This window comes from Podarcis vaucheri, assembly GCF_965113315.1.
Source record: "Podarcis vaucheri genome assembly, chromosome: 16".
NCBI lineage: Eukaryota > Metazoa > Chordata > Lepidosauria > Squamata > Lacertidae > Podarcis > Podarcis vaucheri.
Window position 1 is genome coordinate 15,667,980 of NC_138754.1, and position 27,990 is coordinate 15,695,969.

A 27,990-nucleotide genomic window follows, 5' to 3' on the forward strand; every position below is an offset into this window, starting at 1 on the left:
TTTGGAGGAAATGCGTATTTGAAACCTAAGTTAGGGCAGGGTTAGGAGCAGTTCCAGCCCTTTGTTTAGGTCAGCTTTTGTTCAAGGCAGGTGTTCAGCAACAAGTAGGGGGCTGCAACAAAACATTACAGTGCTCCTGTTGAGGGTCCCAGCTAGCCCACCAAGACCTTCTTCCAGGGCACTCCATTCAGTTCCTCAATTCAATAAACTGCTTTGAGGGTTGTTGTTGTTCCAACTTATTTATGCACAAAAAGTGTATAAATTTTACAGCCAGCTTGATTGTAAAAAACAAACAAACCTCAAAGCAGTTTACCACAAGTGCCACAATAATGGGACACACCCACAAACCCCAGGATACATTTGATATAACAAGTTGGAGGATTTTCGCAGGAAGTTACAGGATACGTTTTGATGGGAAGATGAGGCATTGTGGCCACCCCAAAACTTTTGCAGGTGCAAATGGTATTGAAAGCAGGATCATATATCATCACCCCGATACCATCGCAAACACAAATGAGGAATGCACACACACAAAAGGACTTCTGGAGGGGCCCACAGAGCATCTGCTTGTAGCACAGAAGGTCCCAGGTTCAAGTCCCAGCAGCAGGTGCAGGTAAGGCTGGCAAGAAAGACTACCTGCCTGCAACCTTGGAGAATCATTGCTGCCATTGTGGTGTGTAGACAATGCTGAGCTAGATGAACCACGGATCTGACAGAGGATATGGTAGCATCCTGCATAAGGAAGACCCTTGACTTTTTCCATTGGCCCTGAATGTGTGTTCAACAGCAGATGGGATTCCCATGAGCCACTGGGGTGTTTTTTATGTATTATTTAATATATATAGGTGTTCTGTCATTTCTTTAAGGAGCTGGAAGTGGTGCACATAGTTCTCCCCCACCCTGTTTTACCCTCACAACACCCCTGTGAGGTAGCTTAGGCTGAGAGATGGTAGCTGGTCCAAGGTGACCCAGTGAGCTTCATGACCGAGTAGGGATTTGCACCCTGGCCTTGCAGGTCCTAGTCCGAAGCTGCAACCCTGACACCACACCAGCTGTGGCTGCAGCTGCATAGTGCTGTGGCTGTTGTTGGGGACGAAGGTCCTTGCTCCTTGTTCATGGCCAGGCCGATGCCCCAAAGGAAGTTCAGCAGGACACACACAACAGTCTTGGGAGCAGTTCAGGGTGCGATGGGAGGGTATAGGCAGATGTTGCCATGCCTGTGACCGAGAAACCCCCTAAACCAGTGGTTTTCAACCAGTGTCCTGCCACCCTGGGGTGCCTAGAGTGATAGTCAAGGGTGCCTTGGGCAACACTGGCTTCTGTCCTTCTTTCCTTTCCTTCCTCGCTCTAATGCCCTCTTGCGTCTCTGCCTCCCAAAGGCTTGCACAGCTGTTTGTTGCAGCAGCCTTGGCTACAAGCTCCCCAGGCGAATGGTACCTCTGGCGCTGGGCAGGGGGTGCAGCTCACAGACCAAGGGTGGCAACAGCAGCTTCCTGGAGGACTCTGAAGGAGAGGGGAGAGGAAATGAGGCTGAGGAAACACTCCTTAAGGTAGGGTGTCCAAAAAGGGGTGAGAAGCTTCCAGCTCTGCAGGCAAGGGTGGCACAACTGGGCTCCTAAGCCCCACAGGAGTGCCGCAGTGTGTAGTTGGTCAAGGGAGCCATGGACTCAAAAAGGTTGAAAACCTCAGCCCTAAACAACTGCAAATGGCTTTAGCGGGGTTCAGGCTGCACTTCCAAATCAGTTTTTGAGCCACTTCTCCAAGCAAGAGGCTGTGAGGAACTAAGAAAGACCCAGAAATCTGTAGCAGCTCATTCTTGGCAGAATTGCAAAGCAACAGTTCCTCAAGGAGAGCCGCTCAATCGACCTTCAAAACTAGTTTAAACTGCAACCTGCTTCACACACTCTTCTTTCAAAAAATGCCCCATGTAATTCTCTTCTTCTCCCAGGTAACTCTGGAGTCCTTTCCTGAACAGCCAGCTGAAACGGGTGCTCCCTGGTTGGCGGAACCGCCATGGCAATGGGTGGTGGCATGATGATTGGGTCAAGAGGGGGAGGGACTACACAGCCAAAACATGGACTCAGAAGCTGCCATCAATTGACTCAACGGGGGGCAAAGCAGCAGTGGCTGCAAGACTGCCCCTGCCCTGTCCCCAACTGGACCATCAAACCTTGTGCAGATTCTTCTCCCCTTTCACCCTTCTGCCTGCCTCACTCCTCCTCCTCCTCTTCCCCCCTCCTCCCACCCTCCATCAGAACGAAAGTGCGGTATTTCTCCAGAAAGACAATCAGACATAAAAATGAGTCAGCAGCTCCTCCTCTCCCCTGCCCCGCCAAGTCTCCCCTCTTCTCCCCGCCAGATCCCTCGTTGGTTAACACTCTGTTGTCTCCTTGTCTCCCCAACCCCGACCCCTCCCCCCAACCCCTGCGCTCACGACGGACAGGTGACCATCTCTGTGGATGGGATCCTCACCACCACCGGCTACACCCAGGAAGACTACACCATGCTGGGCTCGGACGACTTTTTCTACATTGGGGGGAGCCCCAATACGGCCGACCTGCCCGGGTCCCCCGTCAGCAACAATTTCATGGGATGTCTCAAGGATGTGAGTCGTGGGGTGGGGTTGGGACTGGTGGGTTGGGGTGGCTCAGGGTTGGAGGGTTAATCCCCATTGAGCATATGTAGATTACTTTTGACGTAAGGAGCCTCCTTGCTGGGAACTGACACAAGCTGCCTTTCCATCTTGGGGACCCTCAGAGAGGATGTGGTGGGGACCTTGGGAAGAGGGGGAAAGGATTGAAGGGCTCTGTTTGTCCCTTGGTCTCTTGCACAGGTGCAAAGTTGATGCTGTAGAACCGAAGGGAGCCTTTGGCTCTTAAACATTGGTGGACTCCAGCTCCTAGCAGCGGCAGCAGCATCCGTGGCCGTTGGCCACATGGCCAGGACAGATGGGAACTGGAATCCAACAGCACCAGGTTTTCCACTGCTGGCCTAAAGAACAGAGCGTCTCCTGGGGCTGCAAATGAAATACTGTGTAGTTACATCTTACACATATTTAACTTGGGTGATTTCAATCATCCTCAGTGTGTGTACTCAGGGCTTATCCACATTTACCTATTGCACCGCGCTTTCCAGGCACAGGTCCACGCTTTGAAGCTCTGTGTACAAGTGCTCATTATTTAGCCTCAGAGCTTCCCCCACAAAACCTGCTCTTTAAAGCTGAAGCACAATAAACAGCCATTTGGGTTTTTCATGGATTGCCATTTGCTCTGATGCAGTGGTAAAGAGCAGATTTGTGCAGGGAAAGCTCCAGAGGAATAATTTTAAAAAGAGCGCTCAAACATGGAGCGCAGACTTGTGTCTGGAAAGCACAGAGGAAAGGTAAGTGTGGACCAATCCTCATATTCTCAGTGGAGAGGGTCTTCCTTCTCTTCAGAAACTGGGGGGTTGCATTATAGCTTCACTCACTCCACAAGAAGCTCATGGTGGCAGACAGAATCCCCTCTCTCCCCTTCACATCAACCCTGTGAGGTAGCTTAGGCTGAGAGGAAGAATCACTGGCCCAAGGTAAAACCCAGTGTTCTTTGTGTCTGCATGGGGACCTGAGCCCTGCTGGGTTTTCCCCAGTCTGACCCTGCACCAAGGGTCAAAGTGATCCCCTGGTCAACTCTCCTGAGAGCTGGGGGAGCAACGGCTTTGCTGTCAGCTGTTCTGCATTGTTCTAAAGTATGTGTGACCATTATTCATTGTTAAATTCCCCATTGTTTAAAATTAGGGTTAAAAAAATATTCATGGTCAAATTTGAGAGGCAAACAAAGAACCTTTGGCATCATGGACCCACAGGACTCAGAGGTCATGTCGAACAAATCCACAGGCAACATTCCCTGGTTGCTCCCCATCTTCCTTCCCTCCTCATCTCTCTCTCTCTCTGTCAAATCCCAAGATGGTGGAGAGCTGGCTCACGTCAAGGTGTGACAAAGCTCGCCGTGTCCTGTTGACCTTGCCTGCTTCTCCCATCCCTTTGCAGGTTGTCTATAAGAACAATGACTTCAAGCTGGAGCTGTCTCGCTTGGCCAAGGAAGGGGACCCCAAGATGAAGATCAATGGGGACCTGGTCTTCCGCTGCGAGAATGTAGCGGCCCTCGACCCGGTCACCTTTGAGTCCCCTGAGGCCTACATCTCACTGCCCAAATGGAACACCAAGAAGACGGGCTCCATCTCCTTTGACTTCCGCACCACAGAGCCAAACGGGCTGCTGCTCTTCAGCCACGGCCGGCTGCAGCCGCCCAAGGAGGGCCGCTCTGAGCGCCTGCACAAGGCTGACTACTTCGCCATGGAGCTCCTCGACGGCTACCTCTACCTGCTGCTGGACATGGGCTCTGGGGGCATCAAGATGCGGGCCAGCAGCAAGAAGGTGAATGACGGCGAGTGGTGCCATGTGGACTTCCAGCGTGACGGGCGCAAGGGTGAGTGGGCTCTGTTGCCACCTCAGGTGCTGGGGGGGGTGCGCGCTTGTGCCTGATCTTGGTCCTGTTCAATTTGGAGCCGGGTGGGGTCATCAGAAGGGCTTGGCTGCCAGATGAGAACAAAGGGGACCCATCTGGTCCAACACCCTCTTCTCACGCCAGCTGCCCAGCTGTCTCTTCTGGGAAGCCCCCAAGGAGGACCTGAGAGCCACAGCGCCCCGTTACTAGCAGTGGCTGGTTTTCCAAGGCACCTGACCCCATAGGCTGCCTGTGACTCCTTGGCCACTGGGGTGTCACACAGCGGTGGCTGCTTGCCAGCAACAATCGCCCTTCCCTCACTGGCATATGGAAGGGAGTTATGCACAGGGTCAGAGATAGCAGCATTCCCCAGAGGGATGGGGGCAGCACTTCCCTTTGCTGCAGCACAGTGATTGTCAGGGATGCCTTCTTATTGCTGGGAACCTACAAGAAAGAGAATCTTGTAGGAAGAGAGACGCCCCTTTTGGAATATCTGGAAAAAAATAGATGAAATCACGAGCAGGATTCCAAATATGAGCAGTGGTGGAAAATTGATAATATATGAAACGGAAGAATGTGTCTTAGGTGAAATGTTTATGCAGTATGTAAATGGCATGGGATTAAGAACAGCACAGAGGGAAAGATGGGAAGTCAAAGTTTAAAGAGAAATGTATGACAAATTTGGAATCAAATATATATGTAGAGATTTAAAAGTGTAATAAAAATTTGACAAAAAGGAAGAGAGAAGCCAGCGCGAAGCAAGGAAGAAAAACTATGGGGGGGGCACCGGGAGAAAGTGGGGCATGCTCACTTCAATGAGAGAGGAGGGCCTAATGATGAACTAAGCCCCCACCTTCCTTTTGCAAGGGACTCCCCAAGCCTCCTCTCAAGGAAGAAGAGGGGTCTTGGGGCACTAAAGCCCCCATGGGCTGCATCCTGCTGGCCCCTCTTATTTAGGCTGAATTTCTTATCCTTTCCTTGATGCATTGGGGTGGGGAGGTGTAGGCGGGCAGCAGGCAGACTTGGCAGGGGGGCACCAATCTGCTGCTTTTCATAGCATAATGAGAGGGCTGTCCCCATAGTTTTTCTGACTGGGGTAAACTGTTGGCCCATGCAGCCCCAGAGGAAGAGAGATGCAAGTGTCAGTTGGGGGGTGACAGTCAGTGAGCCAGACTTTGTGGGGTGACCTCTCCTGCTTTCCCTCCTTGCAGGCTCCATCTCCGTTAACAGCCGCAGCACGCCCTTCCTGGCCAGCGGGGAGAGTGAGATCCTGGACCTGGATAGCGAGATGTACCTCGGGGGGCTTCCTGAGAACCGCCTGGACCTCATCCTGCCCCCTGAGGTGTGGACAGCCTTCTTGAACTATGGCTACGTGGGCTGTGTGAGGGACCTCTTCATTGACGGGAAGAGCCGTGACGTGCGGCGCCTGGCCGAGGTGCAGAGCGTGGCTGGCGTCTCCAGCTTCTGCTCCCGAGAGACCCTTAAGCAGTGCAGCAGCTCCCCGTGCCGCAACGGAGGCCTCTGCCGGGAGGGCTGGAACCGCTTCATCTGCGACTGCGTGGGCACCGGCTACCTGGGCCGGCTGTGCGAGAGAGGTGAGGGGACCCAGGGCCCAGAGGAGGCAGAAGGAGTGCCAGAACCAGCTGAGCTTCCTTTTGCTGAGCTTCAGCACAAGCCAAATCTTTGACCCTGTGCAAGAGGGGTGGCCATGCTTGCCCAAAGTTGGCCAAAGCACCCAGAGGGCACCAGGTGGGCAAAGCCTGGCCCAAGCAGTAACCAGAGCCTCTTTCAGACAACCCGTTCATTGAGCATTCATCCTGTTTGAACAGAGGTTACATAATGTTGCCTGAAGTCATCCCCTGACTTCCGGGTCATTTCCCCACCTCTTGCTTTTGTTGCCCGAGGGGTCTGCCCCCTCCACTTTCATGGTGCAACCTGAATTGGTCCATGTGCAAACCACTCACCAAACTGCAAAACTGGAAAGGTCTCTGAATGGCTGGTGGGCTTGTAAAGAATGCTTTACCAGTGGGCTGTGTTCTAGTTGTTGTTGTTGTTATTTAATGCTGCCATTCTGAAACAAGCAGCATTTTTGATGCTTCACACTTGGCCCTAACATGACGTGAAAATGGTACTTTCCTCCATATGTGCCGGAGAAATCGTGGTGCATCTTTTTAGGGGATGCTCCTTCTTGCCATCTGCCTTTTTAAAAGAACCACTCACATGAAAAATGACCAATCTGCAGGAGGACCTGCGAGAAAATGTTGCATTGCAGAGGAGTATGTGCCCCTCTTCAGGCTTCCAGCCAGCCAGCTATGCTCTCTTCCAGAATACAGTGGTACCTCAGGTTACAGACACTTCAGGTTACAGACTCCGCTAACCCAGAAATAGTACCTCGGGTTAAGAACATTGCTTCAGGATGAGAACAGAAATTGCGCAGCGGCAGCAGGAGGCCCCATTAGCTAAAGTGGTGCTTCAGGTTAAGAACAGTTTCAGGTTAGGAACGGACCTCCGGAATGAATTAAGTACTTAACCCGAGGTACCACTGTATTCCAAACTGCCCCCCCCCAATGCCTCCTTTGGTTTTCTAGGCTCCTGCCCCATGAATTTCAATTCAGCATTCTCTGCACACAGAGCATGCACTGTCCTCACTGGGCTATTTTGAGGGCTCTGAATATTTCCTTCCCTCCCCAAAGATTTTATTTTCTTCTTCTTGGGGTTCTTCCAAGCCTGCTTCCCCTTGTGCAGCCCTTGCTTTGCAGGCAAAGAGCCCCTGGTTCAGTCTCTGGCTGAATCTCCCATTGTAAAAGAATCAGGGGTGATCAGGTGACGGGGGTGGGTGGGCTCTTCAGCAGAGCCTCCTCCAGACCAGGGGGTAGCCCGTGTGGCACCTTCTATGGGCTACAGCTACCATCATCTCTGGCCATTGGCCATGCTGGCTGCTGAGGCTGCTGGGAGTTGTAGTCCGAGAGTCTCTGGATGGCACCATGTCAGCTCCCCCTGGAGTGGGTGAGGTGGACATGTAGCCTGGCCTGTTCCTAATCACTCTTCCCTTTCTTGGTTCCTCTCCCCACTCCCTTCTCTCTCTGTGTCTCCCCTCCCCACCAACAGAGGCCACAGTGCTGAGCTATGACGGGAGCATGTACATGAAGATCATGCTGCCGACGGTCATGCACACCGAGGCTGAAGACGTCTCCCTCCGCTTCATGTCGCAGCGAGCCTACGGCTTCATGATGGCCACCACCTCCAAGGAGTCGGCCGACACTCTCCGCCTGGAGCTCGATGGGGGCCAGATGAAGCTCACAGTCAACCTAGGTAACCAGCTGGTCAGAACCCGGCAGGATCTGTTCATCTGCCCAGAGAGCCCCCTGAGGCTGTGCTGGGGTGCAGGCAACACCTTAGAGGGTGGTCAGACGCAGCAACGGCGCTCTGGTGGGGGCGGGCAGGCTCCATTACACGTGTTTCCGCAGGGGGTCCTTCTCAGGGAGGAATCTTCATGCAATCGAAATGCAAAATCCACATGGCTTTTGGGAACTCTCACATCGTGCTGGAGCAAAATGCGATACTGTTTCATTTGGCTACCAATTTCTCATCGTTCATATGCCTTTCACACAGACAGACGCACGCCAGGGGTAGTCGGCTGAGCTACACCTGAGTAAATATGTATAGTTATCCCTCTGTGGCGAAAGATCCATCAAATGCAACAGGCATTTCTCAAAAGCCTCCCTCTGACCAATCTGTGCTGGGCAGGCTAGCCTGGACTTCACCAACCAGGTGTCCTCTAGAAGTTCTGCTCTATGACTTCCATCAACCCCCGTCCTGCTGGCTGGGTCTCATGGGAGTTATAGTCTGAAACATCAGAGGGCAAAAAGTTGGGGAAGGCTGGGTTCCCATGGAGATACTAGCAGAACCCGTCCCAAAGAGTGGCTTTGCCCATTCACCCAACCTCTTGAGGATGAACGTGGCAGAGGGAGGTTGTGCTGTACTTGATGGGGATGTCTGCGATATCGTGGGTGATGCCTGCAAAAACAAGGCTGCCCATCATGGATTTTGTCTGGGCTGCACAGCAAAGATTACCGTATTTTTTGCTCTATAAGACCACAAGACGCACCTAGTTTTTGGAGGAGGAAAACAAGAAAAAAAATATTATGAATCTCAGAAGCCAGAACAGCAAGAGGGATCGCTGTGCAGTGAAAGCAGCGATCCCTCTTGCTGTTCTGGCTTCTGGGATAGCTGCGCAGCCTGCATTCGCTCCATAAGACGCACACACGTTTCCCCTTACTTTTTGGAAAGGAAAAAGTGAGTCTTATAGAGCAAAAAATACGGTACTTGGAAGGGTGTGTTTCAAGGCTGTCCAGCATTTGATGGGCCTCATGGACTATGAAACTGTGCAGCTTTACTGAGGAGCAGCCATACCAACCCTGGTGGGCTTTACTTTCTTCATTGGGGCTCCCTGCGTGCCTGTCTCCATAGGCATACAACTGCAGCTTTAAATGTAGAATTGGTAGCCAGAAATGAAATACAGTGGAACCTTGGTTGTCGAACTTAATCCGTTCCGGGAGTCCGTTCTGGGAGTCGAACTTAATCCGTTCGACTCCCAGTACCGTACAAAAACCAAGATGCAGTTTCTGATTGACTGCAGGAGCTTCCTGCAGTCAATCGGAAGCTGCGTCGGACGTTTGGCTTCCAAAAAAAGTTAGCAAACCAAAACACTCACTGTATTTTTCTCTCTATAAAACACACTTTTTCTCTCCTAAAAAGTCAGGGGAATGTGTGTGCGTCTTATGGAGCGAATGCAGGCTGCGCAGCTATGCCAGAACAGCAAGAGGGATCGCTGTCCTGACTTCGCTTCGCTGGAGAGGCGCTGTGCAGAGAGGGAGAGAATATTTTTTTCTTGTTCTCCTCTAAAACTATGCGTCTTATAGAGCGAAAAATACGGCACTTCCAGGTTTTCGGTGTTTGGGAGCCGATTTGTTCAGGAGCCAAGCCATTGGGCAACCAAGGTATCACTGTACATTAGCTCATCCTCACGGGTGCTCAGCTGCAGCGCTATCAAGTTCTGCATGCAGATTTCTCACACACTATTGTGTGGATTTTGCTTTCCAAAACACAGGGGTTTTTTCACCCGCAGCTTATTTCTCCACAGAGGGTGAGGCGAAGGTGGGGATGTTACATGGAAGCCAAGCCTGGGGCTTTTTCTCTGTTTCTCCCTTTTTGTTGCTGGGTCTTTGGAAAGATGCCCCTTCCCAGCCTGGGGAGAAGAGGAAGATGGGGCCCCTCCTTTTCCCTGGAGTAGCCTTGGAGGACCAGAGATGGTGGTGAGGCTGGTCCTCTTTGTTAAAACCAGGACCTGCTTTCCCTGCCTGACTTAGCCAGCCATGGAGACTGAGAGGGGCAGGAGCTTTCCTCCCTCCCTCGTGCCTGCCCCACTTTGTCCTCTTCGGTGTCCAGGCGAGAAATGGGTTGAAGAAGGCCCCATTCATCTTTCTAAAGACCCAAGCACAGTAATTTTCTCCTCCCTGCCCACCTTGGTTTTCAACCCTTCATTGAGACATAAATGGCCAGCCCAGAGCAAACAGCCATGGCGACCAAAGGCCCCACAAATGCCCCCCTTCCCCTCCAACATGACCCTCTTCCCACCTTCCATGTGCCCCCCCAACCGCTTACCTGGTGCCCATTCCTCTCTCTGTTCCCTGGGCCTCCCTTCCCTTTATCCCTCCTCCTGCCTGGGGTGTGGGGGGTTGCTATTGTTCCCTGAAATTTACCCACTGCCCATGAGAGGGGCTTTTGGTCCTGTGACTGTTTGCATCCACTGTTCTGTTGCGGTTGACGACGCACGCCAAGCCCAGCTGTGCAGCCTGTGGGAATGGGGACTCCCCACCCACATGTCCCCCCCACTAAGAGGAGAGCCCCTCTCCCCCCACTGGCAGACACTGGAGTCTGCAGAGGACTCAGGCGCACCCTCTGCCCCGACCAAAGGACACTCCCCCTCACAGGGCTCCCCCACCTACCTCTCCCTGAGGCACTGATCCATGAAGGGTGCTCTGGCGATTCTAGGGGAGGAGGGCAGTGCTGCTAGCCCCGCCCTCAGCACCGAGAGCGGGGCAGCGCCTGTGCCATGACCCTGCTGTCCAGGAATTGCCAGGCACACCCTTCCCCCAGTCAGAACAACTGTGGGAGCTGCTCTTCCTGTTTCTGGAGGTCCTGAGAGGTTCTGACTCGGAGAGGAGCTGGCGATGGTGCCAGGGACAAGACCTGACTGGGTGTCGTTGTGCTGGGAAGTACCTTTGGGGAACGGGGAGAGGAGGAGGGCACTGCCACTATGGGGTCAGCCCTTCCCCTCCCTCTCAGTCAACAGCTTTAGGCTTGAGAGGAAGGAAGGGCTGCCCCACTTCCTACTGCACAGCTGGTCTTCACAAGGTAGCCACTTGCCAGCACTGAGGAGGAATCCCAAAGGGCAAGCAGGGGAGGCTGGGAAGGAGCCACAGGTGAACCGGATGGGCAACTGAGATGCAAAAAAATGGAAGCACAAAAGTCTACGCACAAACCAGCCCTTTCCCCTTTCTGAGCGCTGTGTGTAGCAAAAGGCCTGGGGGCAGTGAGGGTGGGGGCCAGGACACCAGCTGAATGCTGGGGAGGTTGTTTGTTAATGTCTGTTGGTGGGGAAGCCCCAGGACCAGGCATATGGATAAAGGTCCACAATTCAGTGAATGTCATCAGTCCCAGGCCACAAATAGTTGGTGGTGATATTCAGCTCAGTTCTGTTCAACTTAGTTACGTTCATTGCTCTGAGTAAAACTTAGTTGAATACCACCTTGTGTCCAGAAACTCAGAGATAACTCCCCTCTCCTCTTGCTCACAATTGTCTGATACAGACAATACAGTCCCAAACGGACCTGTGACGTGGATCCTGGCCTCCTTTTCATAGCAGCTTCAGGTTGCTGATGTAGTTTCAGTTGGACAAATGGAGGGAGGCCTTCAGCAATCTGGCTGCTAGTGCCACTGCCCCATCCTCCCCACTAAGATGTATATAATACAATGATACCTTGGGTTACGTACGCTTCAGATTACAGACTCCTCTAACCCAGAAATAATACCTCGGGTTAAGAACTTTGCTTCAGGATGAGAACAGAAATTGTGCTGTGGCAGCGCAGCGGCAGCAGGAGGCCCCATTAGCTAAAGTGGTGCTTCAGGTTAAGAACAGTTTCAGGTTAAGAATGGACCTCCGGAACGAGATCCTCCCAGATCACAGGTGGAGAACTTTTCTAGCCCGAGGGCCACATTCCCTTGTTCTTGACATCCCGGGGGCCACATCCCAGTGGGGGAGGGGGCCAGAGGCAAAAAAAGTGAGCAGGGCCACAGATGTGACTCTTACCTTGGTGGAATAGGTTATATTTCAGCTGTGCAAACAGGGAAGGGTTCTCCACCCTTGCAAGCAGGAGGCAGGATCACAGTCACGCAAAAGCACTTTGATGCAGGCAGTGGCCTGGAGGAGCCCGGAGGGCTGAGGAGAAAGGCCTGGAGGACCAGCCCTGAGGTTCCCCTCCTCTCCTGTGGATCAAGGCATTGTAGGGAGTGGGGGTCACGGCCACCAACCCAGGCCTCCCACTCAGAAAAACCACCCCCAGGAGAACGACCAGCGGCTGGTTTGTGCATAGACAGAAAGACCCAGGTATATTTGCAACTGCATCCTGTTGGTGCAGGTGGAGGAGATTGTGGTGGGGTGTGTGGAATAGGGACAGGCAGACTCACCCAGACCCCTCCCCAGTGCAGAGGCAAGTGTCCTCCTTGTCGTGCGTTTGTCCCCAGATGGTGGGCTGAATTGGTTTTCTTTTTGGGTGTTTGGTTGCAGACGTTACCTTGAAGGATATAAAACTGTCTCGTTCTCTTCTCTCTCCCCACCCCCACCCCGGCCCCCCGTCTCAGACTGTGTCAGGATAGGCTGTAACCCCAGTAAGTTGCCATATATATATATATTTCTTTTTTCCCTTTTTTTCTTCTTCGACTCATTCTTTTTAATCCTGCAGTTTCTGTTTTATTTTGCTTTTCTAAAGGAAAAAGGTGGTGTGGTGGTAGGCTGTGTGTGTGTGTGTGTGTGTGTGTGTGTGTGTTAGCGAACAGGACACAGGGATGCTCCAAAGGGTTCTCTCCTCAGGCCCCAGGACCAAACAAGCCCATGAAACGTCTTCCTTCTTGTAGACGCTCAGGATGAGCATCTGCTAAAGCCTGTAGGAGTTGGTCAGTAGCAGAAGCCAAATGTTCCCCTTCCTCCACAGTTGCTTCACATAGAGATGAACCCACCTACCCCAATGCCTTCTCCCCTCTGTAACATGCAACAATAGCCCCTTCCTCCCCTCTGATGAGTATCAGAGGATCTGCTGACAGCCAGGATGCCTGGGTTCTCTTAACCACACCTTTTGAGGTGAGTGGCACTGAGTTTTTGTGGAAGTGTGAGTTTTCCCCCTAATGCCATTCCTGGAACTTTTGAGAGAATTTACTGTGGAAGAAATGTACCTGGGATTTCGGGCAGTGCTCAGATTACATAGAGGATGGCGGAGGGGGCATTCCATTTTTGGATGTCTCTGCTTACCTACAGGGTGGTGTGATTTTCCTAAAACCGAAGGCAATCATCAAAGGGTGTGGATTTCATTAATTCTCCCCTCTTTCTCCCGTAATTTGAGGACTGGTTTAAAAGAGAGGAGAAAGAGTTCAGCATGGCTGAGGGGGAGGCAGGGACTTTGCAGGGCAGTGAAAATTTACAGAAACAAAAGCGGAGTTGATTAAGTTGCTGCTGGAAAAGGAGGCTTGCAGGGATCCCCGGAGTAATATCTCCTACACACTTCAGGTAATGGGAAGAACCCCCCGGGTGCTCCCAGTTTAGCAAACCAGCTTTTTCTGGCCTGGTTCATGACAGCGATGTGGGGGTGCTAAAGGTGTCTGTCTCAATCTGAGCAGCGATCAGGTCTGGGGAAGGGCTTGGGCCGGGGGGGGGATTCCCTTTGCACCCCCAGCGCTCCACACAGGCAGCTGAGGAAAGACAGGCATGGACACTCACCTGTTGTCTGTGCAACTCTTGTTTCCAACACTTTAACGATGATTTTACAACTTGGAAATCTCCCTCCATTCTACATTTTGTGCAACATTGAAGGAGGGGAGATGGGTCATTGGGGCAAAAGGGTGTCACAGATCAGCAGCCCCCTGGAACTGGGCAAGAGGCTCTAGTGGGGATCCAAATGAAAGGGACAAAATCAGCCCCTCCATATCTGCTCTGTGTCACTTGTCAGCTGGTTCAGTCTAATCATAATCTTCACGAAGCACACACTTTTAAATGCACTTTGATAGTCAAGAGCTGTGCTGGGACAACTGGGGGGTGGGGGATGCCAAAGTCGGTGCAGGCCTAAATGCAGGAGGTCCTGGGATTCACAACAACCAAATTCCAAGCTCTGGGACTTGTGAGGGGCTGGATGTTGCAGGGCAGTGGAAATTTGCAGATCCCCCCCCCTCACAACAACCTTGCAAGAAGACAGTGGCTGACCCAAGGTCACCCAGTGAGTTTCATAGCTGAGTAGGGATTTGAAGCCCAACACTCTACCCACTATGGCACACTGGCTCTCCTACCACACTGGCTCCTTGTCTTGCTTCCTCTGACAACTTCCAGGATTGTGACTCAGAGGCAGGCGAGTTTCTGGGCCTGCAGATTCTCAGGGCTGCCATGTAAATCAACCCAGGCTTCCAGTTTGCAAAGGAGGGCTGGATATGAGAGAGGGAAGGGAAACTGAGGCATACGGAAGTGGGCAGGAGGGTTCAGTAAGAGGGCAGGTGATCCTTGTGTTTATTTTTTGAAACGGGTCCATCTACAGGTGCCAACAGCAATGCATCTAAATTTGTGTTGTCTACATAAGCAGAATCAAAATACGTTTTTTAAACCCAGGCATCCTGAACCTCAGCCTCTGCCCTCTCCATTTGGAGACGAGGATTTCATCTTTGTGCACTGGAACAAACACACTGGAACTATGGATGAGCCAAAATTGGGGGAGGGGGCTGATGTGGGCAAACATCACTTCTCATGTCCAGAGGGGCTCATTAATTGCTCCTTCACACAGCCTCAAGCTCTGGCATGGGAACAGACCACAGGCCTAAGCCCCTTGATTCCTCACTGGAGTCAAGCACCACAGAACCACACGCACTCCATCGGCCCAGAAGGTTCTGGTTCCTTCTGAGAGCTGAGGAGAGACGTCGAGGATCCTGGCTGACTGCAGCATTCAAGGGCTGGTCTAGTGGCCTGAGGGGCGGGACAATTTTGTATTGCTTTGGGGTTTATGGCTTGGAGAAGAAGAGATGTGAGTACACTCTTTGCAGGGGGGAGGAAAGGGTTAATAAACTGCACCCAGGAAAGGCTGCAATCCTGGGGGTTGGAAGAGCGTTTCCTTAGCAGGAGAGCTCCCAAGAACTGGGAAATTTGAGGTCAGGAGAGCTAAGATGACCCCCGCTTCATAGCCTGCATAGAATTGTCTTGGAGCAGGTGGGGTTGGGTGGGGGTCCGTTTGGCCCACTGCTCCATGCCTTAAGGGTTCGGAGCCTGGAATGCTATTTGCATGTATTAACATACACGCTGCAAAAGTGTCTGCATGTATAAACATATGCAGATGAAAAATGCCAGAGTCAACTCCTGCAGTCTGTAGGAGAAGCAGTTGCTGTGGGTTGGAGAGTGGTCTGGGAGGTGCTGTTCCTGAATCCCTCCAAGAGGTGGCAGCACCCAAGAAGTCTCTGGTTTCCTTTCAGTACCTGAGAGCTTCACAGGCCTTCCCTGGTCGCTGCAGTACACATCATCTTCCACTTGATGACAGCAGGAGCTTTTAGAAGTTGCTGCTGCTGCTGCTGCTGTAGCTGGATTAGCCACCAGGTGGCAGCACCCGCTAGCAGTGCTCACTTTGGCCAACAGGTGGTGTCCATGACCAGAGAGAGAGGCAGTGGAAAGAGGCAGCCCTGGGGTTCTCTTAGTCCTTGCAAGACTCCACTGTTTGTGTTTGTTCTTAAGCTTCTGGGTGGAGGGAGTTTGCTTCTGCCTCTCTGCAATTAATAATGGCTTGCAGAGCAGCATTTATCAATGTTATCGTAAAGGGCAGTTTGAGGAGGAACAGTGCAGGCTGGGACAACCATGAAAGGTGCACAGCCACTGAGGCTTCAGCTGTTTGCCAGGGTGGCATGCTTGCCTTAGAGGGTGGACGTTGTGCCTCTGAATGAGTTCCTGTAGCCTAAGCTTGGCAGCCAGGAGGTCCTGGGATTCAGCCCTCTCTCCTGTCCCAGAATCAGTCCTTTGGCCTTCTCATGGCAGGAAGTGGCCTTCTGCTGTTGGTCAACATGCCAACGCAGCTGGGATGGGCAGAAGGTAGATCAGGATCTTCTGGCAGATTTCTAGATGATTTACAACAGGTCACCAAGGGCTTCTGGCTCCAAAATATTTTACAACAGCAGGACCAACAAAAAAACCTCAGACTCCACTGATTCAGTTCTGGTTTAGAAAACGAATCTCCCGGCTCAGAGAAGCCCCTGGCTTCTGAGTGTTTCTTGTGTGTGCCTTGGCCTGGTTGGAAGGACTTGGGTTTCAAGTGAAAAACAGGTAGATCCAGCAAGCCTGACATCTCCTCCCTGTTTTGCAAGCTGGCAGCAGCCGTCCAGGTTTCAGACTGTAGTCTTCCCTAGCTGCATCTAGAGGTGCCAGTTATTGAACCCCAGATCCTTTGTGTGCAGAGCAGGTTCTCTACTGTGGAGCTGTGTCATCTCCGCTTAAAATAAAGAATCTGGTCTTCACTGTTCAGAATAAAGGGATGGAGGAAGCTGCCTTAAAAGTGAGCTGGTCCATCTTGCTCAGTATTGTGTGCACTCACGGCAGCAGTGGCTCTCCAGAGTTTCGGATTCGGGGCTTTTTCCCTGCTCTACCTGGTAATGCCAGCAGGGTTGAACTTTAGGATTGAGCCATGGTCCTTTGCTCAGGCTCTCATGCCAAAAGACACCTGGGTGTGATTATTCCCCTTCTACACACCTGGAGCTCACATACTGCCCATGGATTCCAAGAAGGGCACCCCAGACAGTGAAGAAGCGCCCTGTTCTATGGGTCTGGCTGCCTTCTGACCCTCTCAGCTTCCCTCTGCCTGGGATAGGATGGAGGCCCTATGGGGTGTACGATTCAGGAGTGGCAACCGAGTGTGTGAGACAAGAAAGTGGCAGCCACGCAGATGGCTGGGCTTGTGTGCTGGGAGTGTGCATGTGCCTGCAATGGTGAAAAGATACCGTGAACTGGCGGGGGGAGAGGGTCTTTAATTCTTGGGCTGGGTCCCTGTGCGAGGCTTTGAGGGGTTCACCTCTGCAAGGGTGGGGCTGTTACTCACGCAGCGGGCCTGCCCTGACTCTGCCACCCTGCCTGCCCCATTGCAGGTAAAGGCCCCGAGACCCTTTTTGCCGGTCACAAACTCAACGACAATGAGTGGCACACGGTCCGCGTGGTCCGGCGCGGAAAGAACCTGCAGCTCTCTGTGGACAACGTCACTGTGGAAGGTAAGCCGAGGAAGGTCGCTGGCCCGAGCTAAGGGGCTTCAGCACTCGGGGAGAAAGAAGGTAGTCCTTGGGACTGCAAAGAGCCAACATCCTGGCATCATTGCGGGCGGGTGTGTTCTCCCGCACACTCCAAGCAGTTTTTTCCAGAATTGTTGCTGTTGGTTCTCCATTTCTGCCACCAGGTGGCACTGAGTGACTTTGGAAGCAGCTGGCTAGGAGGGACCATGCCTGAGTTTGACTACTAGGGGGCACATTGGGCTGGTGATCCAAATTAGGGGCTGCCAATGTTGACACAGAGATAGGTACTGCTAGCAGTATCTGAGTGGGCAGGTCTGGACTGGGAATGTATGGAGGGGCTGTGGGGAATCCGTAGCAAGGAGCAGGAACCTTGCCAGCCTGCAAAGGGGCAGGATTCCACGTCTGGCTAAGTATCCCCTGGGGGGGGGGGCAGAGAGCCACTGAGTGTATGGTGGGGAGCAAATGCTGTCCATGTGCTTCCCTTCTCTCCTTGGTCCAGTTCTCACCACTTGCCAATAGGAAAGGAGAGGCTCTTCCTTGCTTCAAGAGAGATAGTGAGCAGGAAGGAGCTCTGCCCAGCCTGATCAGGGGAGTTCTGTCCCATTTTGGCCTGAGATCTTGTGGCAACCGTGTGTCCTGCCCCCCCTGCCTATTGCCCAGCATCCCCTCCAGGCTCCATTTTAACAGTGTGCTCCCCCTCCTACTGTGCTTGGCCCAAGCAGGGCAAATGGCCGGTGCCCACACCCGCCTGGAGTTCCACAACATTGAGACGGGCATCATGACCGAGCGGCGCTTCATCTCGGTGGTGCCCTCCAACTTCATCGGCCACCTCAGCAGCCTGGTCTTCAACGGGATGCCCTACATGGACCTCTGCAAGAACGGGGACATCAGCTACTGTGAGCTGAACGCCCGCTTTGGCCTGCGCAGCATCATCGCTGACCCCGTCACGTTCAAGAGCAAAGCCAGCTACCTGGCGCTGGCCATGCTACAGGCCTATGCCTCGATGCACCTCTTCTTCCAGTTCAAGACCACGGCCACTGACGGGCTCATCCTCTTCAACAGCGGCAACGGGAACGACTTCATCGTGGTGGAGCTTGTCAAGGGGTGAGGGGTCCACAAGGGGGCGCTGGGGGGCCCCATCCACATCCTGCCAGACCTAGCCAGAATGACCTCCCGTACATGCACCTGTAAGGAGCCCCAGCGACATGAGCAAGATCTCTGTACACCTTCCCTACAAATCCCACCTGTCAGCCAGAGTGCTGCCCCCTCCCGCCTGGTGCCTCAGGCAGCACAGCCAAGATGCCTGCATAAAGGTCCTGCCTGGTGCCTCAGGATCGCCTTCCCTGCCTCACCCACTTCGCTGATGGATGATGTACGTTTCTAGCCCACTTTTCCTATGAGCAGCTCCAGGATGTGTACAGGGTTCTCCCTCTCCCCACTTTATCCCCACAACAACCTGCGAGGTGGCTAGGCTGAGAGAGGCAGTGACTGGCCAAGCGGGGAATTTGAACCCTAGTCCTGGTCTGACACACTCTACCATCACGGGTAGAGACACGGGTGGCACTGTGGGTTAAATCACAGAGCCTAGGACTTGCCGATCAGAAGGTCGGCAGTTTGAATCCCCGTGACAGGGTGAGTTCCCGTTGCTCGGTCCCTGCTCCTGCCAACCTAGCAGTTTGAAAGCACGTCAAAGTGCAAGTAGATACCGTATTTTTCGCTCTATAACACGCACCCGACCATAACACGCACGTAGTTTTTAGAGGAGGAAAATCCGTAGGCATGCCACCCGTAGGCATTCCCTCCATAACATGCACAGACATTTCCCCTTACTTTCTAGGAGGAAAAAAGTGAGTGTTATGGTGCAAAAAATACGGTAAATAGGTACCGCTCCAGCAGGAAGGTAAACGGTGTTTCTGTGCGCTGCTCTGGTTCACCAGAAGCGGCTTGGTCATGCTGGCCACATGACCCGGAAGCTGCACGCCGGCTCCCTCAGCCAAGAAAGCGAGATGAGCGTCGCAACCCCAGAGTCAGCCACAACTGGACCTAATGGTCAGGGGTCCCTTTACCTTTACCTGGTCCGACACTCTCTACCTTCACAGCACGCTAGTTGCTTTCATTATCTCCAGGCCCTGATTGGACCCTCATATTTGGGGTCTCCTGGGACTGGCAAAGTTCCAGTTACAAGCCACTCTGAATATTTGGGGGGAGGGACAGATGCTTTGTATACAGAAGGTCCCGGATTCAGTCCCTGCTGCCTGCAGTTAGAAGGACCAGGTAGGAGGTGAGACTCTGGAAAGCCCCTCCCAGCCAGCATAGAGAAAAGAGGCTGCCACTTCTTCATTATTTTGCAGTCTACCTACAACCATGTCTGCTGCTCATTTGCCAAAGGGGGGGGCGGCAGGGGGTGAAGGGGGAGATGTGCCACTTAAGCTGGGAACAGTTAAGCTGGGAGAGGCTCCTTCATTCAGTCCCAGACATTCAGGAAATGCAGGAGACATTGGTGGACGACCCCATGTGCTTTGTGGACTGGCTTGACTCTGGGCTTGTCACATGTGGCTGGTGCTGGGAAGGCTCTTCTGCCTGCTGGGGGGTGAGGTCAGGCTGGACAACCCTTTTGATTCCCTGCCTTCCCCACCCCCATCCCGCTTTTCCCTCAGGTACATCCATTACGTCTTTGACCTGGGCAACGGGCCCTCGCTCATGAAGGGGAACTCGGACAAGCCGGTGAACGACAACCAGTGGCACAACGTCATCGTGTCCCGCGACACAAACAACGTGCACACACTCAAGATTGACTCTCGCACCGTCACACAGCACTCCAACGGTGCCCGCAACCTGGACCTCAAGGGTGAGCTTACCAGGCTGGCCTGGCTTGCCATACCCTCTCTTGGCACTAGAAGGCAGCCTCCTTGCAGTTTATGGGAATGCGCTGGTGCGTTTGGAGTGGAGGTCCAGTCCCCTGTGCCCTGTCGAAATGGACACACGTTTTGCAGCTCCTCTATGTGACACTAGGGGGCACTGTGCTGCCAAGTTGGGTGGGGGATAGTTTTAATCTGCCTACATTTATAGCATCCCATTATTGTTGTTTTAGGCAGGTGCCCTGTTTTGTTGGTCTGATTTTATGTGGGTGGGTGGGTGGTGGGTGGCTGCTCAGGAATGAAATAAAACAGCAGCATTGATGCCCCAAGCCAAGTGCATCTGCCCCCCAGGACAGTCCAGCAGGCACGCCTTCCCCTTCCTTGGCCTGTGCAGATTTGCTGCTGTCTCTCATCTTTCTTTAGACTTGGTGGGCTTGTTTTGCATTGTGGCAGTGACATCTTTTTATGCTCAAGAGTTGATTTGATAGTTCTTAAGTTGACGGGATCTTTCCAGCTCCCCTTTTCTCCAACCACAACCATGGTCATACCTCACCGGCACCAAAACACACACAGCCACACAGGCCTTTGGGCATTTGCTGTGGGGTGGGGGGTGAACCGGGAGGTGCAGCCTGGGGTCTCAGGGCCCCTCATGTGTCCGTTCCACCTTGCAGGGGAGCTGTACATTGGAGGCCTGAGCAAAAACATGTTCAACAACCTGCCCAAGCTAGTGGCCTCGCGGGACGGCTTCCAGGGCTGCCTGGCCTCCGTGGACCTCAATGGCCGACTCCCGGACCTCATCGCCGACGCCCTGCACCGGATCGGGCACGTTGAGAGGGGCTGTGATGGTAAGGGGGGGGTGCAGGGTGGGCCAGGTCTGATTTGCAGCAGGAACCGGGTTAAGCACACATTCCCCTCCTCTGCTGCTTCTCTCTTCCAAATCCCTTCCCCTCAAACCTGACCCAGCTTTTCTTTCTTAAAAAAATGTGCTCGTTTCCTTTAAGTCAAGAGGCTGTTTCCTCTGGAATTTGCATTCTTCCATTAATTTTGTCATCCAGACAGTGGCTCTGCCAAGCAATGGCTCTCCCTTCTTGTCCTCCCAAATTTTCAAGGCTTGAGTAGCAATTTTTCTGACTTTGAATGTAATTGCAGTGCTGGCCAGCCCTGTGCAGATTGGCGACAAGGCCATGAGGCAGGGGATAGCGTCTGGGAGGCAGCGAAGCCTTATTTGCATTCCTAGTGGGCTGCTCTTGTGAGGCCTTGCTCTGTGGTCCCTTGCCTCCGCTCCCACCCACCCACCCCCAAGCTGGGGTTTTGCATTAAAAAATACACATCACCCTCATTTCATTTTTGCAGTAAAGCAAGAATGCACAAATGCAGTATTTCCTCCTTTCTAAATATGTTTAGCTGGAACATCCTTGTGTTGCTAAGAGCTTTGAAGAGAATCACATTCACCTTGAACTGGCCTTTGGTGCACCAGAGCTGAGAGGTGGCTGCTGACATTCCCCAGAGTCCTCCTGGATCAGATGAAAGGGAGCCAATGCAGTCCCACTTTATGTTTCTCACAGTGGCAAGGCGGAGGGAAGTCCACAAGCAGGACATCAGCAGAGCTCTCCCTACTCAGGATACCACTAGTGCACTAGGGCACAGAGCTGGTCCACCAGAACTCCTCTGGTGTTCTTAGAAGCTAAAACATAGCAATCATGGCTAGTAGCCACAGATAGCCTCATCCTCCATGCAATTGTCTAATCCTCTTTTAGTGTCTATCTTGCAGGAGGGAATTCCATAGTTTAGCTCTGAGCTGCATGAGGAAGGACTTTCTTCTGTCTGCCCTGACTCTTCCCACATTCAGCTTCATTGCACGTCCACAAGTTCTAGTGCAGGCGTAGGCAAACTCAGCCCTCCAGATGTTTTTGAGACTACAGTTCCCATCATCCCTGACCACTGCTCCTGTTAGCTAGGGATGATGGGAGTCGTAGTCCCGAAACAGCTGGAGAGCTGAGTTTGCCTATGCCTGTTCTAGTGTTAGGTGAGAGGGAAAGAAACTTTTCTCTAGCCACTTTCCCCATGCCGTACTTAATAATAAACTCCCTCCCATGTTCACAACCCCTCATTCACCTCTCTCTTAAACTAAAATACCCCAGTGTAACCTTTCCTCATTTGTCTTCCGGCCCCTCCAGACGTCCTTTTCCCTTGTGCATTCAGGATGATTTGTGCTCATGATGGTCCTGGGGCAATTTATTGTGATACCTGCCTGCAATTATTGGGGGGGGGGGCAGGGAGGCTGCTTTGTTTCTGACAAGTACATGTCCCAGAAAGTCCTGCTGAAATCCCGTAACTTCTTACACCACCCAGGCTCTGGTTTGTTTTGGTCCTGCTTTCGTTGCGCTGCAGTGCAAAAGGTGCCCTTCCATACGGCAATCATGCAGCAGCAGAACACGGAAGAAGGAATGTGGACAGGAGCCCTGCCTTGGCAGCTGCACCAGTGGACTCCTGTTCGCTAGTGCAGACTGCTGCTGCAGCCAGGATGCTGAGTGGAGCACCTGGATGTGCACCTATTACACCTGTTCTGGCGAAGCCGATCAGCTACCAGACCAGCATTTAAGGCCTTGTGGTTAACAGCTGAAGCCCTGAGCAACTAGAGACTAGATTACCCGAAAGGCTGCCTGTCCCTGGACAGACCTGTTAGATCACTTAGATTGCCTGGAGAACATCACAGGGTAGTGACCTTTCCCGCCATTGCCCCCGCACGTGGCATGATGCCATGATGCTCTCTGCCCTGCGTGAAGCAGCCACCCTTCCACTGGCTTCGGGAGGCTTATAAAGACACAACTTTACCTCCTGGCTTTTCCTGACCCACAAGGCTGGAGCCCTCTTGCATTAATTTGAACCCCATGGAGTTCTGCTTTATTGCCTTTTGTAAGCTCTCACATGTTTCTATTCTGCTGCTTTTCTTGGTTTTTAGTGCTATTGGTTTTCTTTTTGTTTTAACAAAATAAAATTGTTTGCGATATAGATCTTCTAAAAATACTAAGCTGTTTATAAATGCCTCTAAGTTAATGAATAGGCAAGCACTTCAGAACAACTAATACAGTGGGAAAGTGTGTGGAAGGCCCAGTACAAATCCACTGCTAATGCAGAATATATCCCCACCCCCCACAAAAAACCCCCACCCAGTCTGAAGGAACCCCCAGTCAGCCATGGGGATGCAGAATTGTGCCTCAGCTGCTGCCTGAGCCATCTTCAAGGGCAGCCCCACACAGAGAGGAGGCCAGCAGCCCATGTAACAACTGTGAGCCAGTCAAGGAAGAGGTGCAGCTGATTAGACAAGCTGTGATGGTGGCGATGATGCTTTCCGGGGCCTGCCACATGGTAGGCAGAGGCAGACAAGACAAGGGAGGACTAGGGAACCCCTGAAAGCCCTGAAGTCTCCCCCTCTTGCTTTCTCTCTCTTTGGCCCCTCCCGCCAGGTCCCAGCACCACCTGCACGGAGGACTCCTGCGCCAACCAGGGCGTCTGCCTTCAGCAATGGGACGGCTACACCTGCGATTGCACCATGACCTCATATGGTGGCCCCGTGTGCAATGACCGTGAGTAGGAGGGGGGAGATGGGAGTGGCAGGGAGGGAGGGCAAAAGGGGGAGCTTATCAGCCCCAAGGGGGGAACACACCCTGGACACTGAGCAAGGCAATGAACTAGTAGTGCCGCTTGGACTGGGGCTGGCGTTTTGCAGACTGGAGCCCTCTTCCTCCCTTTGGGGAGTGGGCCCAGTGCTGCCCGCCTTCCCTCCCTCTGGCAGCCTGCTTCCTCAAGGCCTTTTGCTGTGTGGGATGGGGAACAGAGGGCAGTCGAGTCCCCAGGGGAGCAACGGGATGTGTGTTTGTGTGTCTATTGGTGGTCTTGTCACCCGGGGTCAACCAAGATGCTTCTCAAGGTCCATGGTACCCATGGCTAGATGAGACCGAACAAAACGAAGGAATAAAAGCAAGCATGCGGTTGGCGAAACCACATGAGGTTCAGTATTAGGAGCGACACTGTCAGGTTATTATTAAAAGGCTGTAGCATTGTGCGTTCCACAAATGCGTATCAGTGGAAAACAAGTCAACTCTTTGTCTCCAGAGTTAAAGTTCACACTTTATAGATAATCAGAAGAGGGGGGCAGGAAGGAGAAAGTCTCATGGTACACAGTAGAGAACAACCCTCCCTGCACACGTGAACCCTCACAAACATCCCTGTTGAAAAGTCGGAAGGAGTTGGAACAACCTTCACTGCCTCACAGCAGAGGGAGACTGCACCTCTTGCCGCAACAGAGGGCAGCACTAGGGCACTTGCCCTCACTTATGGGGCAGGAGAGCTGTCCGAAGGGCAAATGGGGGAATTGGGGGTCCAAGGGTCTTCTCTGCTGCAAGAACCTGCCAAGCGGCAAAGGGGACTGAGGGAAGGGGGGATTCAGCATTGAGAACTGTGTGAAGATGGCAATGCCTACACCCCACTCAATGAAGCCCCCTCTGCCCCACTGAACAGATGGCAGCCAGAAGGTGAACTCTGCACCACTACGACTGAATTGCACAAGCCACATACACACACCCTGACAACCCGGCACGTTTCATTGCTGAGCTTCTCAAACTATTGCGGCTGGTCTTGTATTGGGTTGGGTGGAACGTCTCGTCCGCCTGAGAATTTGCACCAATATCTGTAGGTGAGATTGATCTGTTTTGCCGCCGCCTGTCCCAGGTTTGCCTTTGGCTTATGAGGGTGGAGTCCACAACCAGATGCTCTAGAAAGGCAGTGTCTCAGAGTGGGATAAGTAGGGGAATTGGGAGGGTGAGTGGGTGTCCCCAAGTTATCATATCTGCCAGGAGCAAGGAACATAATGGCACAAAATTCATGGAGGACTAAGGTTTGATCTTGGAATCCAAAGGTGGGAAGAAAAGGGGTCTGGGTGGGCAGAGCAAAGTAAGGGCCTCCCAGGTTGAGGGAGGACGGGTCCCCTAGTGGGGACAAGGCGTCTCTTCTCCTCCTCCCCCCTTCTCAGAATAGCCCCTCTGCAAACCCTGCTGCCACTTGGCAGTCACCGTGCACTATAATTAATCTCACTTTGTTACATTATCTCTGTATGTGATGCACGGCAGATTTTAATCTTTGAAAAATTCGCTATAAAAAACAAGGTGCTGATAGTCTAGGGCAGATCATCCTACCCCCCCCCACAGCCGCCCCCCCCCCATTCTGTGGAAGGCAGAGCAGCCAAAAGGGCTGAGATGACAGGAGAATGAGAGGTTTCAATCTGAGGCAGGGGAGTATCTACTCAAGAGAGCTGCTGAGCAGTGGGAGGGGGTTTGTCTCTCTGCCTGGGGGGGGGATGAGGGTGGGCTTTTCTGGTGGGTACCTGGCAAGGAGGCCTTGGGGAGTAACTCCCTGTTGGCTGGATGGGCCGGGGTCCATTCCAGTTCTATGCTGGGGGTTTTCCTCCTTGTGGTGGTGCTTGCAGCGGAAGGTACTTAACTTGGCTGGTATCTCTGCAGCAGTGCAGGCCTTAAGGGAGACTCTCTGAGGAGTGGCTAGGAAGGAAGGGCAAGGGAACAGCTCCCTCTCCAGCACTGAGAGAACCATATTTCTTCTGCAGAGTTTTCATCTTGACAGTTCCCTTGCTCAGTTTTTAACAAACAATTGCCTCCGTGCCATGCCATGGAAGTGAAAGATGGGGAAGGAGGGTTGTGTGGGGGTTTATGGGAACGTCTCCTGGCACTTCTGAGAGCTTCCCGGGGGAAGAGGCCAGGGACTGCTGCCTCAAGAACTCTTGGTGAATTCAACAGAGCCAGAGCACATCAGGCCAAGGCTTCACCTGGAACCTGTTTTCTGTGCTAGGTGCATCTCTCCAGGAAACAGAATGCCTTGTATGTGCAGAGTGCCTTCCCTTCGCTGCTGCTATTGGTCTATTTCTCTGTAGTGACTGGGGCTGATGGGAGTTGTCATCCAAAATATCTGGAAGGCACCAGGTTGAGGAAGACTGTAGTAAAACAAGAACATCATCTTAAGTCCCATTGCTAAAGTCGCACACAAATCAGAACTATTTTGAAAGTCTAGAACTAACAAGAGTAGCATTGCAAACAACATAAAAAATCAGCAGCCAACCTCTTCTCACCTGCCAAGACTAGGCTGAGCACCCCAAGGTCATACCATTGCCCACCTGGAGTCTGGCACCCAGCTCCCCACGCCACCCCCCAGCCTAGCATACACTATTACTGGTGCCAGAGAGGATGTGCTGGTAGATGTGGGGAGCATCCTATGGTCCTCGTTAAATGCATTCCAGCCACCTAGCAAACAACCTCACCTTGGCCACCCACGAAACTTCCCAGGCTAGAGCTGGGCTGCAGTTTGTCAGGAGACGCATTTTAATTAAACGCTCTGAGAATTTCCTTTGGCAAGCCTCTGCCTCTCCTCCCTGCCTGAAGGAAAAGGGTCATTTAGTCAAATATTCATCAGTATATTTCCCACCTTATTTGTACATGCAGGCCTGGTGGTTGGGATTTTGCGACTCCCATGATTCCCTGTAATGACACTTGGTCCTGGGCATCACGGAGGATGCAAAATGGCTTCTGGATTTGCAAAACAAAGGTTGTGCTGTTGCCGCTGCTAATTGCCAGCCCCTCCCAAGAAATGATTAGGAGAAATTCACCACCACAATAACACTGAGAACAAGCTGCAAAATCCCCCTGCCACTGCCTCCAGCATTTTTCTCTGCCAGAAAATATGGTGGAGAATATATGCATCTTCTGTCCAATGAGCTCAAGGTGTGATGCATTAGAAACTGAGAGCCAGTCACAGGCCCAAAGGTCACCCAGTGAGCTTCATGGCTGAGTGGGGAGTTGAATCTACCCGGTCTTAGTCCAATCACTCTTAGCACCATGCCACACATTCCCCTACCAGGCCCCAGGTAGGAAGTCTTCCCACCTTGGCATTTGTGACAGAGCCCTCAACTTCTCTACCCACAAAAGCCACACACACACCACAACATTTACTTAGCATTCTGTGGGCAGAGAACATGCTCAGTCCTCACTGGAGAGCTTTGGGTTCCCTTGAGACTTGTGATACACAAATGCACACATGTGCATACACAAGGAACAGCACGGCAGCCTGAACATTGGAAATGGAAGGAATTTTTTGTTGCTTTTGGTTAGATTCTGTGGATATGAGGTGGGAATAGTTATCTATTTTACCTTAGCCACATCTGAAATTTACATCTTGCACCTTCAGTATAGGTTGTCTTTTCCCAGGGTGGCTAATACAATGGTAAGAAGCAAAAGCACAATATAAAATTATAATAGTGCTTTTAAAAGCATACAAACTAATAGAGTACATCAAATCAAAGCAGCAAATTGAAAGATGTAATGGCTAGTTTAAAGAGGCGGTAAAGTCAAACTCATACTGTATTGGCAGTTCTTTAAAAAGACTGGGAATGTAGAACTGCCTAGGCCTGGTGCCTAAATGTTAAAGTAAGGAGGGCTCCAGGCGGGCCTTCTAAGGGGAGGGCATTCCAAAAGGCAAGGAGCCACCACAGGAAAGGCTCTGTCTTCTCTGCTGCACTTCAGAAGGGAGGAGCAGGCCAGAGAAAGGATTCAGGTGATGCTGATGTTGCTCAGAGCAGAGCCCCCCAACCCAATGAGTCTTATCTTGGGGTCAGACTTTCTCTGCTCATTCCCCCACCTCTGAAGCTCCTATTTGAGCTGCCTGCTCAGTTTTCCGAAATGGTCAGAGGCAGGAAAGGGGTGGGATGAGCTCTGCTCTGTCACTGCTCGCGGGCAGAGGCTCTGAATTTCTCATACCCAATTTGGCAACCAGATATTCAACAGGTGCGCGCACACACACACACACAGTTACGATGTCCCTCCATGCTAGCCAACACTACCTTTTGAATGTTTTCCTGCTGAAGCACAGCACACCTGTCAAGAGAAAGGCGCTACATGCTCCTCTCTGGGGGGGCCGGGGGTGTTCTGCTCCATGTCCACTTCCCCAGAGGAGGCTGCATTTCAGTTTTAGGGACCCTGCCCGAGCCCCAGAAGAGGTCTCATTGTAAACATGGA

At 52.4% G+C, this 27,990-nt stretch overlaps 1 protein-coding gene and 1 long non-coding RNA gene across 33 annotated transcripts in view; one reads left to right on the plus strand and one right to left on the minus strand.

Moving 5' to 3' along the window:
* Positions 1–27,990, plus strand: part of NRXN2 (neurexin 2) — a 338,128-nt gene that overhangs the window by 170,490 nt on the left and 139,648 nt on the right. For 18 of the 32 annotated variants that reach the window (XM_082204227.1, XM_082204232.1, XM_082204215.1 and 15 more), the window contains 10 exons: positions 2,444–2,605; positions 4,028–4,466; positions 5,696–6,079; positions 7,593–7,796; positions 12,408–12,434; positions 16,917–17,036; positions 17,774–18,158; positions 19,712–19,902; positions 20,584–20,757; positions 23,380–23,499. In XM_082204227.1, coding sequence (XP_082060353.1) covers positions 2,444–2,605; positions 4,028–4,466; positions 5,696–6,079; positions 7,593–7,796; positions 12,408–12,434; positions 16,917–17,036; positions 17,774–18,158; positions 19,712–19,902; positions 20,584–20,757; positions 23,380–23,499 — 2,206 coding nt within the window. The remainder of the gene's footprint in view (positions 1–2,443; positions 2,606–4,027; positions 4,467–5,695; positions 6,080–7,592; positions 7,797–12,407; positions 12,435–16,916; positions 17,037–17,773; positions 18,159–19,711; positions 19,903–20,583; positions 20,758–23,379; positions 23,500–27,990) is intronic. The other 14 variants (XM_082204228.1, XM_082204229.1, XM_082204233.1 and 11 more) reach the window with 3 other exon arrangements.
* Positions 25,091–27,190, minus strand: LOC309520819. The gene is made up of 3 exons (XR_014214445.1): positions 27,127–27,190; positions 26,241–26,355; positions 25,091–25,916 (listed from the first exon to the last, which is right to left on the minus strand). It is a non-coding gene; the product is annotated as an uncharacterized lncRNA (long non-coding RNA).